This window comes from Oncorhynchus nerka, linkage group LG5, assembly GCF_034236695.1.
Source record: "Oncorhynchus nerka isolate Pitt River linkage group LG5, Oner_Uvic_2.0, whole genome shotgun sequence".
NCBI lineage: Eukaryota > Metazoa > Chordata > Actinopteri > Salmoniformes > Salmonidae > Oncorhynchus > Oncorhynchus nerka.
Window position 1 is genome coordinate 28489485 of NC_088400.1, and position 15528 is coordinate 28505012.

Sequence of the window (15528 nt, forward strand, 5' to 3'; positions counted from 1 at the left end):
CATGGTAAAGGCCATAAAGGCTCTCAACATGGGGTAAAGGCCATGCTCTCACAACATGGGGTACTCTCACAACATGGGGTAAAGGACTCTCACAACATAAAGGCCATCTCACAACATGGGGTAAAGGCCATGCTCTCACAACATGGGGTAAAGGCCATGCTCTCACAACATGGGGTAAAGGCCATGCTCTCACAACATGGGGTAAAGGCCATACTCTCTCAACAACATGGGGTAAAGGCCATACTCTCACAACATGGGGTAAAGGCAACATGCTCACAACATGGGGTAAAGGCCATGCTCTCACAACATGGGGTAAAGGCCATGCTCTCACAACATGGGGTAAAGGCCATGCTCTCACAACATGGGGTAAAGGCCATGCTCTCACAACATGGGGTAAAGGCCATACTCTCACAACATGGGGTAAAGGCCATACTCTCACAACATGGGGTAAAGGCCATGCCATACTCTCACAACTCTCTCACAACATGGGGTAAAGGCAACATGGGGTAAAGGCCATCTCACAACATGGGGTAAAGGCCATACTCTCACAACATGGGGTAAAGGCCATGCTCTCACAACATGGGGTAAAGGCCATGCTCTCACAACATGGGGTAAAGGCCATACTCTCACAACATGGGGTAAAGGCCATGCTCTCACAACATGGGGTAAAGGCCATGCTCTCACAACATGTGGTAAAGGCAACATGGGGTAAAGGTAAAGGCCATACTCTCACAACATGGGGTAAAGGCCATGCTCTCACAACATGGGGTAAAGGCCATGCTCTCACAACATGGGGTAAAGGCCATCTCACAACATGGGGTAAAGGCCATACTCTCACAACATGGGGTAAAGGCCATACTCTCACAACATGGGGTAAAGGCCATGCCTCACAACATGAACATAAAGGCCTCACAACATGGGGTAAAGGCCATACTCTCACAACATGGGGTAAAGGCCATACTCTCACAACATGGGGTAAAGGCCATGCTCTCACAACATGGGGTAAAGGCCATGGGGTGCCATCTCACAACATGGGGTAAAGGCCATGCTCTCACAACATGGGGTAAAGGCCAGACTCTCACAACATGGGGTAAAGGTAACATGGGGTAAAGGCCTCACAACATGGGGTAAAGGCCATGCTCTCACAACATGGGGTAAAGGCCATGCTCTCACAACATGGGGGTAAAGGCCATGCTCTCACAACATGTGGTAGGGGTAAATGGGGCCATCACAACATGGGGTAAAGGCTCACAACATGGGGTAAAGGCCATCTCACAACATGGGGTAAAGGCCATACTCTCACAACATGGCAACATGGGGTAAAGGCCATACTCTCACAACATGGGGTAAAGGCTCTCACAACATGGGGTAAAGGCCATGCTCTCACAACATGGGGTAAAGGCCATGCTCTCACAACATGGGGTAAAGGCCATGCTCTCACAACATGGGGTAAAGGCCATGCTCTCACAACATGGGGTAAAGGCCATGCTCTCACAACATGGGGTAAAGGCCATGCTCTCACAACATGTGGTAAAGGCAACATGGGGTAAAGGCCATACTCTCACAACATGGGGTAAAGGCCATGCTCTCACAACATGGGGTAAAGGCCATGCTCTCACAACATGGGGTAAAGGCCATGCTCTCACAACATGGGGTAAAGGCCATACTCTCACAACATGGGGTAAAGGCCATACTCTCACAACATCTCACAACATGGGGTAAAGGCCATGCTCTCACAACATGGGGTAAAGGCCATGCTCTCATCTCACAACATGGGGTAAAGGCCATACTCTCACAACATGGGGTAAAGGCCATGCTCTCACAACATGGGGTAAAGGCCATGCTCTCACAACATGGGCTCTCACAACATGGGGTAAAGGCCATGCTCTCACAACATGGGGTAAAGGCCATACTCTCACAACATGGGGTAAAGGCCATACTCTCACAACATGGGGTAAAGGCCATGCTCTCACAACATGGGGTAAAGGCCATACTCTCACAACATGGGGTAAAGGCCATACTCTCACAACATGGGGTAAAGGCCATGCTCTCACAACATGGGGTAAAGGCCATGCTCTCACAACATGGGGTAAAGGCCATGCTCTCACAACATGGGGTAAAGGCCATGCTCTCACAACATGGGGTAAAGGCCATGCTCTCACAACATGGGGTAAAGGCCATACTCTCACAACATGGGGTAAAGGCCATACTCTCACAACATGGGGTAAAGGCCATACTCTCACAACATGGGGTAAAGGTAACATGGGGTAAAGGCCATACTCTCACAACATGGGGTAAAGGCCATGCTCTCACAACATGGGGTAAAGGCCATACTCTCACAACATGGGGTAAAGGCCATGCTCTCACAACATGGGGTAAAGGCCATACTCTCACAACATGGGGTAAAGGCCATACTCTCACAACATGGGGTAAAGGCTCTCACAACATGGGGTAAAGGCCATCTCACAACATGGGGTAAAGGCCATGCTCTCACAACATGGGGTAAAGGCCATGCTCTCACAACATGGGGTAAAGGGCTCTCACAACATGGGGTAAAGGCCATACTCTCACAACATGGGGTAAAGGCCATGCTCTCACAACATGTAAAGGTAACATGGGGTACAAGGCAACATGGGGTAAAGGCAACATGGGGTAAAGGCCATACTCTCACAACATGGGGTAAAGGCCATGCTCTCACAACATGGGGTAAAGGCCATGCTCTCACAACATGGGGTAAAGGCCATGCTCTCACAACATGGGGTAAAGGCCATGCTCTCACAACATGGGGTAAAGGCCATGCTCTCACAACATGGGGTAAAGGCCATAGGCCCTCACAACTCTCACAACATGGGGTAAAGGCCATACTCTCACAACATGGGGTAAAGGCCATACTCTCACAACATGGGGTAAAGGTATGGGGTAAAGCTCTCACAACATGGGGTAAAGGCCATGCTCTCACAACATGGGGTAAAGGCCATGCTCTCACAACATGGGGTAAAGGCCATGCTCTCACAACATGGGGTAAAGGCCATGCTCTCACAACATGGGGTAAAGGCCATACTCTCACAACATGGGGTAAAGGCCATACTCTCACAACATGGGGTAAAGGCCATACTCTCACAACATGGGGTAAAGGCCATACTCTCACAACATGGGGTAAAGGCCATACTCTCACAACATGGGGTAAAGGCCATACTCTCACAACATGGGGTAAAGGCCATACTCTCACAACATGGGGTAAAGGCCATGCTCTCACAACTCTCACAACATGGGGTAAAGGCCATGCTCTCACAACATGGGGTAAAGGCCATGCTCTCACAACATGGGGTAAAGGCCATGCTCTCACAACATGGGGTAAAGGCCATGCTCTCACAACATGGGGTAAAGGCCATGCTCTCACAACATGGGGTAAAGGCCATACTCTCACAACATGGGGTAAAGGCCATACTCTCACAACATGGGGTAAAGGCCATGCTCTCACAACATGGGGTAAAGGCCATGCTCTAAACAACATGGGGTAAAGGCCATGCTCTCACAACATGGGGTAAAGGGCCTCTCACAACATGGGGTAAAGGCCATACTCTCACAACATGGGGTAAAGGCCATGCTCTCACAACATGGGGTAAAGGCCATGCTCTCACAACATGGGGTAAAGGCCATGCTCTCACAACATGGGGTAAAGGCCATGCTCTCACAACATGGGGTAAAGGCCATGCTCTCACAACATGGGGTAAAGGCCATGCTCTCACAACATGGGGTAAAGGCCATGCTCTCACAACATGGGGTAAAGGCCATACTCTCACAACATGGGGTAAAGGCCATACTCTCACAACATGGGGTAAAGGCCATGCTCTCACAACATGGGGTAAAGGCCATACTCTCACAACATGGGGTAAAGGCCATACTCTCACAACATGGGGTAAATACTCTCTCACAACATGGGGTAAAGGCCATACTCTCACAACATGGGGTAAAGGCCATGCTCTCACAACATGGGGTAAAGGCCATGCTCTCACAACATGGGGTAAAGGCCATGCTCTCACAACATGGGGTCAGGCCATGCTCTCACAACATGGGGTAAAGGCCATACTCTCACAACATGGGGTAAAGGCCATGCTCTCACAACATGGGGTAAAGGCCATACTCTCACAACATGGGGTAAAGGCCATGCTCTCACAACATGGGGTAAAGGCCATACTCTCACAACATGGGGTAAAGGCCATACTCTCACAACATGGGGTAAAGGCCATACTCTCACAACATGGGGTAAAGGCCATACTCTCACAACATGGGTAAAGGGTAACATGGGGCCATGCTCTCACAACATGGGGTAAAGGCCATACTCTCACAACATGGGGTAAAGGCCATACTCTCACAACATGGGGTAAAGGCCATGCTCTCACAACATGGGGTAAAGGCCATACTCTCACAACATGGGGTAAAGGCCATACTCACAACATGGGGTAAAGGCCATACTCTCACAACATGGGGTAAAGGCCATACTCTCACAACATGGGGTAAAGGCCATAGGCCATCTCACAACATGGGGTAAAGGCCATACTCTCACAACATGGGGTAAAGGCCATGCTCTCACAACATGGGGTAAAGGCCATGCTCTCACAACATGGGGTAAAGGCCATACTCTCACAACATGGGGTAAAGGCCATGCTCTCACAACATGGGGTAAAGGTAACATGGGGTAAAGGCCATACTCTCACAACATGGGGTAAAGGCCATACTCTCACAACATGGGGTAAAGGCCATACTCTCACAACATGGGGTAAAGGCCATACTCTCACAACATGGGGGGCCAGACTCTCACAACATGGGGTAAAGGCCATGCTCTCACAACATGGGGTAAAGGCCATGCTCTCACAACATGGGGTAAAGGCCATGCTCTCACAACATGGGGTAAAGGCCATGCTCTCACAACATGGGGTAAAGGCTCTCACAACATGGGGTAAAGGCCATACTCTCACAACATGGGGTAAAGGCCATACTCTCACAACATGGTAAAAACTCTCACAACATAAAGGCCATACTCTCACAACATGGGGTAAAGGTAACATGGGGTAAAGGCCATACTCTCACAACATGGGGTAAAGGCCATACTCTCACAACATGGGGTAAAGGCCATGCTCTCACAACATGTGGTAAAGGCAACATGGGGTAAAGGCCATGCTCTCACAACATGGGGTAAAGGCCATGCTCTCACAACATGGGGTAAAGGCCATACTCTCACAACATGGGGTAAAGGCCATGCTCTCACAACATGGGGTAAAGGCCATACTCTCACAACATGGGGTAAAGGCCATGCTCTCACAACATGGGGTAAAGGCCATGCTCTCACAACATGGGGTAAAGGCCATACTCTCACAACATGGGGTAAAGGCCATGCTCTCACAACATGTGGTAAAGGCAACATGGGGTAAAGGCCATACTCTCACAACATGGGGTAAAGGCCATGCTCTCACAACATGGGGTAAAGGCCATGCTCTCACAACATGGGGTAAAGGCCATACTCTCACAACATGGGGTAAAGGCCATACTCTCACAACATGGGGTAAAGGCCATACTCTCACAACATGGGGTAAAGGCCATACTCTCACAACATGGGGTAAAGGCCATACTCTCACAACATGGGGTAAAGGCCATACTCTCACAACATGGGGTAAAGGCCATGCTCTCACAACATGGGGTAAAGGCCATGCTCTCACAACATGGGATAAAGGCTCACAACATGCTCTCACAACATGGGGTAAAGGCCATGCTCTCACAACATGGGGTAAAGGCCATACTCTCACAACATGGGGTAAAGGCAACATGGGGTAAAGGCCACTCTCACAACATGGGGTAAAGGCCATGACTCTCACAACATGGGGTAAAGGCCAGACTCTCACAACATGGGGTAAAGGCCATGCTCTCACAACATGGGGTAAAGGCCATACTCTCACAACATGGGGTAAAGGCCATGCTCTCACAACATGGGGTAAAGGCCATACTCTCACAACATGGGGTAAAGGCCATACTCTCACAACATGGGGTAAAGGCAACATGGGGTAAAGGCCATGCTCTCACAACATGGGGTAAAGGCCATACTCTCACAACATGGGGTAAAGGCCATACTCTCAACAACATGGGGTAAAGGCCATGCTCTCACAACATGGGGTAAAGGCCATGCTCTCACAACATGGGGTAAAGGCCATGCTCACAACACAACATGGGGTAAAGGCCATGCTCTCACAACATGGGGTAAAGGCCATGCTCTCACAACATGGGGTAAAGGCCAGGCCATGCTCTCACAACATGGGGTAAAGGCCATGCTCTCACAACATGGGGTAAAGGCCATACTCTCACAACATGGGGTAAAGGCCATACTCTCACAACATGGGGTAAAGGCCATGCTCTCACAACATGGGGTAAAGGCCATACTCTCACAACATGGGGTAAAGGCCATACTCTCACAACATGGGGTAAAGGTAACATGGGGTAAAGGCCATACTCTCACAACATGGGGTAAAGGCCATACTCTCACAACATGGGGTAAAGGCCATGCTCTCACAACATGTGGTAAAGGCAACATGGGGTAAAGGCCATACTCTCACAACATGGGGTAAAGGCCATGCTCTCACAACATGGGGTAAAGGCCATACTCTCACAACATGGGGTAAAGGCCATACTCTCACAACATGGGGTAAAGGCCATGCTCTCACAACATGGGGTAAAGGCCATGCTCTCACAACATGGGGTAAAGGCCATGCTCTCACAACATGGGGTAAAGGCCATGCTCTCACAACATGGGGTAAAGGTAACATGGGGTAAAGGCCATACTCTCACAACATGGGGTAAAGGCCATACTCTCACAACATGGGGTAAAGGCCATACTCTCACAACATGTGGTAAAGGCAACATGGGGTAAAGGCCATACTCTCACAACATGGGGTAAAGGCCATACTCTCACAACATGGGGTAAAGGCCATACTCTCACAACATGGGGTAAAGGCCATACTCTCACAACATGGGGTAAAGGCCATACTCTCACAACATGGGGTAAAGGCCATGCTCTCACAACATGGGGTAAAGGCCATACTCTCACAACATGGGGTAAAGGCCATGCTCTCACAACATGGGGTAAAGGCAACATGGGGTAGGCCATACTCTCACAACATGGGGTAAAGGCCATTCTCTCACAACATGGGGTAAAGGCCATGCTCTCACAACATGGGGTAAAGGCCATGCTCTCACAACATGGGGTAAAGGCCATGCTCTCACAACATGGGGTAAAGGCCATGCTCTCACAACATGGGGTAAAGGCCATACTCTCACAACAGGCCATACTCTCACAACATGGGGTAAAGGCCATACTCTCACAACATGGGGTAAAGGCCATACTCTCACAACATGGGGTAAAGGTAACATGGGGTAAAGGCCATGCTCTCACAACATGGGGTAAAGGCCATACTCTCACAACATGGGGTAAAGGCCATGCTCTCACAACATGGGGTAAAGGCCATGGTCACAACATGGGGTAAAGGCCATGCTCTCACAACATGGGGTAAAGGCCATACTCTCACAACATGGGGTAAAGGCCATACTCTCACAACATGGGGTAAAGGTAACATGGGGTAAACTCACAACATGGGGTAAAGGCCATACTCTCACAACATGGGGTAAAGGCCATGCTCTCACAACATGGGGTAAAGGCCATGCTCTCACAACATGGGGTAAAGGCCATACTCTCACAACATGTGGTAAAGGCCATGCTCTCACAACATAAAGGCCATGCTCTCACAACATGGGGTAAAGGCAACATGGGGTAAAGGCCATACTCTCACAACATGGGGTAAAGGCCATACTCTCACAACATGGGGTAAAGGCCATACTCTCACAACATGGGGTAACATGGGGCCATACTCTCACAACATGGGGTAAAGGCCATACTCTCACAACATGGGGTAAAGGCCATACTCTCACAACATGGGGTAAAGGCAACATGGGGTAAAGGCCATACTCTCACAACATGGGGTAAAGGCCATACTCTCACAACATGGGGTAAAGGCCATACTCTCACAACATGGGGTAAAGGCCATACTCTCACAACATGGGGTAAAGGCAACATGGGGTAAAGGCCATACTCTCACAACATGGGGTAAAGGCCATACTCTCACAACATGGGGTAAAGGCCAGACTCTCACAACATGGGGTAAAGGCCAGACTCTCACAACATGGGGTAAAGGCCATACTCTCACAACATGGGGTAAAGGCCAGACTCTCACAACATGGGGTAAAGGCCAGACTCTCACAACATGGGGTAAAGGCCATACTCTCACAACATGGGGTAAAGGCCATGCTCTCACAACATGTGGTAAAGGCAACATGGGGTAAAGGCCATACTCTCACAACATGGGGTAAAGGCCATACTCTCACAACATGGGGTAAAGGCCATACTCTCACAACATGGGGTAAAGGCCATACTCTCACAACATGGGGTAAAGGCCATACTCTCACAACATGGGGTAAAGGCCATACTCTCACAACATGGGGTAAAGGCCATGCTCTCACAACATGGGGTAAAGGCCATGCTCTCACAACATGGGGTAAAGGCCATGCTCTCACAACATGGGGTAAAGGCCATGCTCTCACAACATGGGGTAAAGGCCATGCTCTCACAACATGGGGTAAAGGCCATGCTCTCACAACATGGGGTAAAGGCCATACTCTCACAACATGGGGTAAAGGCCATACTCTCACAACATGGGGTAAAGGCCATACTCTCACAACATGGGGTAAAGGTAACATGGGGTAAAGGCAACATGGGGTAAAGGCCTCTCACAACATGGGGTAAAGGCCATACTCTCACAACATGGGGTAAAGGCCATACTCTCACAACATGGGGTAAAGGTAACATGGGGTAAAGGCCATGCTCTCACAACATGGGGTAAAGGCCATACTCTCACAACATGGGGTAAAGGCCATGCTCTCACAACATGGGGCCATGCTCTCACAACATGGGGTAAAGGTAACATGGGGTAAAGGCCATACTCTCACAACATGGGGTAAAGGCCATACTCTCACAACATGGGGTAAAGGCCATACTCTCACAACATGGGGTAAAGGTAACATGGGGTAAAGGCCATGCTCTCACAACATGGGGTAAAGGCCATGCTCTCACAACATGGGGTAAAGGCCATACTCTCACAACATGGGGTAAAGGCCATGCTCTCACAACATGTGGTAAAGGCAACATGGGGTAAAGGCCATACTCTCACAACATGGGGTAAAGGCCATACTCTCACAACATGGGGTAAAGGCCATACTCTCACAACATGGGGTAAAGGCCATACTCTCACAACATGGGGTAAAGGCCATACTCTCACAACATGGGGTAAAGGCCATACTCTCACAACATGGGGTAAAGGCAACATGGGGTAAAGGCCATACTCTCACAACATGGGGTAAAGGCCATGCTCTCTCTCACAACATGGGGTAAAGGCCAGACTCTCACAACATGGGGTAAAGGCCAGACTCTCACAACATGGGGTAAAGGCCAGACTCTCACAACATGGGGTAAAGGCCAGACTCTCACAACATGGGGTAAAGGCCATGCTCTCACAACATGGGGTAAAGGCCATGCTCTCACAACATGTGGTAAAGGCAACATGGGGTAAAGGCCATACTCTCACAACATGGGGTAAAGGCCATGCTCTCACAACATGGGGTAAAGGCCATACTCTCACAACATGGGGTAAAGGTAACATGGGGTAAAGGCCATGCTCTCACAACATGGGGTAAAGGCCATACTCTCACAACATGGGGTAAAGGCCATGCTCTCACAACATGGGGTAAAGGTAACATGGGGTAAAGGCAATACTCTCACAACATGGGGTAAAAGGCCATACTCTCACAACATGGGGTAAAGGCCATACTCTCACAACATGGGGTAAAGGTAACATGGGGTAAAGGCCATGCTCTCACAACATGGGGTAAATGCCATGCTCTCACAACATGGGGTAAAGGCCATACTCTCACAACATGGGGTAAAGGCCATGCTCTCACAACATGTGGTAAAGGCAACATGGGGTAAAGGCCATACTCTCACAACATGGGGTAAAGGCCATACTCTCACAACATGGGGTAAAGGCTCACAACATCTCACAACATGGGGTAAAGGCCATACTCTCACAACATGGGGTAAAGGCCATACTCTCACAACATGGGGTAAAGGCCATACTCTCACAACATGTGGTAAAGGCAACATGGGGTAAAGGCCATACTCTCACAACATGGGGTAAAGGCCATACTCTCACAACATGTGGTAAAGGCAACATGGGGTAAAGGCCATACTCTCACAACATGGGGTAAAGGCCATGCTCTCACAACATGTGGTAAAGGCAACATGGGTTAAAGGCCATACTCTCACAACATGGGGTAAAGGCCATACTCTCACAACATGGGGTAAAGGCCATACTCTCACAACATGGGGTAAAGGCCATACTCTCACAACATGGGGTAAAGGCCATACTCTCACAACATGTGGTAAAGGCAACATGGGGTAAAGGCCATACTCTCACAACATGGGGTAAAGGCCATACTCTCACAACATGGGGTAAAGGCCAGACTCTCACAACATGGGGTAAAGGCCAGACTCTCACAACATGGGGTAAAGGCCAGACTCTCACAACATGGGGTAAAGGCCATACTCTCACAACATGGGGTAAAGGCCATGCTCTCACAACATGGGGTAAAGGCCATGCTCTCACAACATGTGGTAAAGGCAACATGGGGTAAAGGCCATACTCTCACAACATGGGGTAAAGGCCATGCTCTCACAACATGGGGTAAAGGCCATGCTCTCACAACATGGGGTAAAGGCCATGCTCTCACAACATGGGGTAAAGGCCATGCTCTCACAACATGGGGTAAAGGCCATACTCTCACAACATGGGGTAAAGGCCATGCTCTCACAACATGGGGTAAAGGCCATGCTCTCACAACATGGGGTAAAGGCCATGCTCTCACAACATGGGGTAAAGGCCATACTCTCACAACATGGGGTGAATGCTACATGGGGTGAAGGCTACATGGGGTGAAGGCTACATGGGGTGAAGGCTACATGGGGTGAAGGCTACATGGGGTGAAGGCTACGTAGGCTACATGGGGTGAAGGCTACATGGGGTGAAGGCTACATGGGGTAAAGGCTACATGGGGTAAAGGCTACATGGGGTGAATGCTACATGGGGTGAATGCCTCATGGGGTGAATGCCTCATGGGGTAATGGCTACATGGGGTAATGGCTACATGGGGTAATGGCTACATGGGGTAATGGCTACATGGGGTGAAGGCTACATGGGGTGAAGGCTACATGGGGTGAAGGCTACATGGGGTGAAGGCTACATGGGGTGAAGGCTACATGGGGTGAAGGCTACATGGGGTGAAGGCTACATGGGGTGAAGGCTACATGGGGTGAAGGCTACATGGGGTGAAGGCTACATGGGGTGAAGGCTACATGGGGTGAAGGCTACATGGGGTGAAGGCTACATGGGGTGAAGGCTACATGGGGTAAAGGCTACATGGGGTGAAGGCTACATGGGGTGAAGGCTACATGGGGTGAAGGCTACATGGGGTGAAGGCTACATGGGGTGAAGGCTACATGGGGTGAAGGCTACATGGGGTAAAGGCTACATGGGGTAAAGGCTACATGGGATAAAGGCTACATGGGGTAAAGGCTACATGGGGTAAAGGCTACATGGGATAAAGGCTACATGGGGTAAAGGCTACATGGGATAAAGGCTACATGGGATAAAGGCTACATGGGATAAAGGCTACATTACTCTAGTCAGTCTACCCTCTGCTCCGGGAACATCTTGTCATGGATCCCTAAGGTTTTCCAGATGCATTATAAGGCAGAATATCTACAACTCCATGGATATGCTGTGTTTATATTTGTGTCTGTGGATATTAAGACCAATTTGGAGTGACATATTTGAGAAGCATATGAATCCCAGAGTGACTGATACTCAGGACGACTCGACACAGCCAAGGTCAAAAGTAGAACGTGGAAACACGAGACAGAAAACATACGCATCTCATGTGGAATTCCGATCTTTTGGCAGGAGGCTATCAGTTATAAATGGTATTTTAAATGTTTATATGTGGCTGTTTTTGGACCATTAATTCATGTTTTTGTCATTTCAATATGTCAGGAGAGATGACACAGTTGGCCTCATCATAGGGAAGTGTTCAGACTTATACCACAGGTTTCCAGACTTAGCCATCGGCGTAGCCAAAAGCCAACCGCTCTAATACCAGTGGATTGGCCTCAGATGGAGCTAGCAAAGCAAAGTCCAACATGTTCAGCCCAGAATTATTTACCTTATTTGGCCTGTACCTTGGATGCTGATCTGATGTATTATAAATCTGATTCACACAACCGGGGGATCAGACTCACACGGATTGATTTACTGATATTTAAGTACGCATTCCCCGAACCCACCAGTTGGTTCAGATGGATTCATGTGTATCGTGTAGTATAATAGTATTGTTTTCTGGAAATAATGCATTTTCCATTAGCGATTCCCTATCATTAAGGGAGTTTCAGAGAGATAACAGCCCAAAATTACAGGACCACGGAATTCAAGGGTAAAACCATTCAGTGTGTGTGTGTGTGCGTGTGCGATTACCGTGTGTGTGCACATGTACTCAGATGAAGTGAATCACAGAGGTAATCACCCCTCACATGCTACTCTCTCTCCCTCCTAGATAAGGCTCTCTTACTCTGAGCTTCCGAAGGCCCTTTACATCAACATGGTTTGGAGTAGGAAACGTCACTCCTGCTAACCATGAACCACATAAAACAGGCAGTGGACTCGGCTGACAGTACTGCAGGACAGACACTGCTTATTACCACTCCTTGGGCACTTTCGTTTGCCGTTTCTTTTTATCTCCACCCCATCCTTCTACAGGAGGTAAACAGCACCGAGATGTCCTTAGATTACAGTCATTAGTTCAGCACAGTCACACACACTCTCTATTCAGCAGAGAGGGGAGGAAAGAGGAAGCCCATCAGGACATCTCCAAACAGATGAGTCCTTTGAAAATCATCAGAGTGATGGTGGTGAGAGAAGTTGGATTATTTTACTGCATGTCATTACCAGGTAAAAGTTCCAAATACTATGCTTTTTAACCATGTCAAAATGTTGTAATTATGCTTGGTTATTTCAGATGGCTATAAAGACTATTCCCCTATATTCACCATCAGTTAAACATAAACATATTACATTCTAAATGACCTACTTAATCACTATACACTGTTTCTTTAAATGTTTTCCTAATGACACTACTGAATACAATGAAGAAACATGACTGAGCCCATACTTAGTGGTAACACATCTATTACTGAGCCACATGTCAATTGACAGAAAATATCTATGTTATTGTGTTTTATTGACATTATCATCATGCATATTATTTGCGAAGGGCAGAGAGTGCTTACAGAACTCGCAGGTTCTTGATGCCAGAGAAGTCCACTTTAGAGATCCTGGTGATGTTATTCTTGTCCAAATCCCTGAGAGAAGGAGAGAGAGTTAGAGAGAGAGAAAGAGAGGAGCGAGAAAGCAAGAGAAAGAAAGAGAGGGAGAGAGAAAGAGAAAGAAAGAGGTTAGAAGGATAATCACTCATCTTCATAATCCTGTTCAGTCTATCAGTTCTCTCGCTAGTTCTTTCTCCACAGAGCAGGGCTGGGCAATTCCAGTCCTCGAGGGCATGATTAGTGTCCCAGTTTTGCCCCAGCCCCATCTAACACACCTGACTCCCATAATCACCTAATCATGATCTTCAGGTCAGAGTGCAATTTGATGAATCAGCTGTGTTTGCTAGGGACGGAGAAACAGTGTGACACCAATCAGGCCCTGGAGGACTGGAGTAGCCACCCCTGCCATAGAGGACGGTATTGCTGAGGTTCCCTGTGTAGGATTGCCCTGGAGATGTGGAGCAGAGCAGAGCAGGTCCCCACCCTCTCTTCTGTCTCTCTCTGCCCTGTGCCGTCTACCTAAGATGCTGGGGGACAAATCCTTCAATCTCAGACACTCCTTACCTGACTGGGCAAAGAGGGCCCCTCCAGGAGCCTGTGCTCAAACCTCAAACACACCAGGGCCTGGTGTGTGTGTGCGCGCGTGTATGCGCGTCCATGTATATGTGTGTATGTGTGCATAAGCCTGTCCTAACTATGTCAGTGTGTATTGTACACGGTCCATACTGACTATGTGTATGTAGGACAAGGCTGGAGCATGAGAAAGAGCTATAACAAATAGACATTTCTGTTTGAGAGAGCTAGCTACTTCAAGTCACTTCTGATGGGTCTTTCTGAATTTGGGGTTGTTTTTCTCTCCGGAGCCAAAAGCTTATCTAGTTTCCAGACTATTTCTCTGTTTTAACTACTTCTAAGAATGTATATATATGTTTTAACTACTTCTCAGAATGTATATGTCTGTTTTAACTACTTCTCAGAATGTATATGTCTGTTTTAACTACTTCTCAGAATGTATATGTCTGTTTTAACTACTTCTCAGAATGTATGTATCCGTTTTAACTACTACTCAGAATGTATATATATGTTTTAACTACTACTCCGAATGTATATTAATGTTTTAACTACTACTCAGAATGTATATATCTGTTTTAATTACTTCTCAGAATGTATATATCTGTTTTAATTACTTCTCAGAATGTATATATCTCTTTTAACTACTTCTCAGAATGTATATACAGTGGGGCAAAAAAGTATTTAGTCAGCCACCAATTGTGCAAGTTCTCCCACTTAAAAAGATGAGAGGCCTGTAATTTTCATCATAGGTACACTTCAACTGTGACAGACAGAATGAGAAATAAAATCCAGAAAATCACATTGTAGGATTTTTAATGAATTTATTTGCAAATTACGGTGGAAAATAAGTATGTGGTCACCTACAAACAAGCAAGATTTCTGGCTCTCACAGACCTGTAACTTCTTCTTTAAGAGGCTCCCTTGTCCTCCACTCGTTACCTGTATTAATGGCACCTGTTAGAACTTGTTATCAGTATAAAAGACACCTGTCCACAACCTCAAACAGTCACACTCCAAACTCCACTATGGCCAAGACCAAAGAGCTGTCAAAGGACACCAGAAACAAAATTGTAGACCTGCACCAGGCTGGGAAGAGTGAATCTGCAATAGGTAAGCAGCTTGGTTTGAAAAAATCAACTGTGGGAGCAATTATTAGGAAATGGAAGACATACAAGACCACTGATAATCTCCCTCGATCTGGGACTCCACGCAATATCTCACACCGTGGGGTCAAAATGATCACAAGCAAAAATCCCAGAACCACACGGGGGGGACCTAGTGAATGACCTGCAGAGAGCTGGGACCAAAGTAACAAAGCCTACCATCAGTAACACACTACGCCGCCAGGGACTCAAATCCTGCAGTGCCAGACGTGTCCCCCTGCTTAAGCCAGTACATGTCCAGGCCCGTCTGAAGTTTGCTAGAGA

At 48.0% G+C, this 15528-nt stretch overlaps 1 protein-coding gene across 1 annotated transcript in view; it reads right to left on the bottom strand.

Moving 5' to 3' along the window:
• Window positions 1-15528, bottom strand: part of LOC115123089 (slit homolog 3 protein-like) — a 516835-nt gene that overhangs the window by 486435 nt on the left and 14872 nt on the right. Inside the window, 1 exon segment of the mRNA XM_065018507.1 lies at window positions 13493-13564. Within this exon segment, the coding sequence (XP_064874579.1) occupies window positions 13493-13564 (72 nt within the window).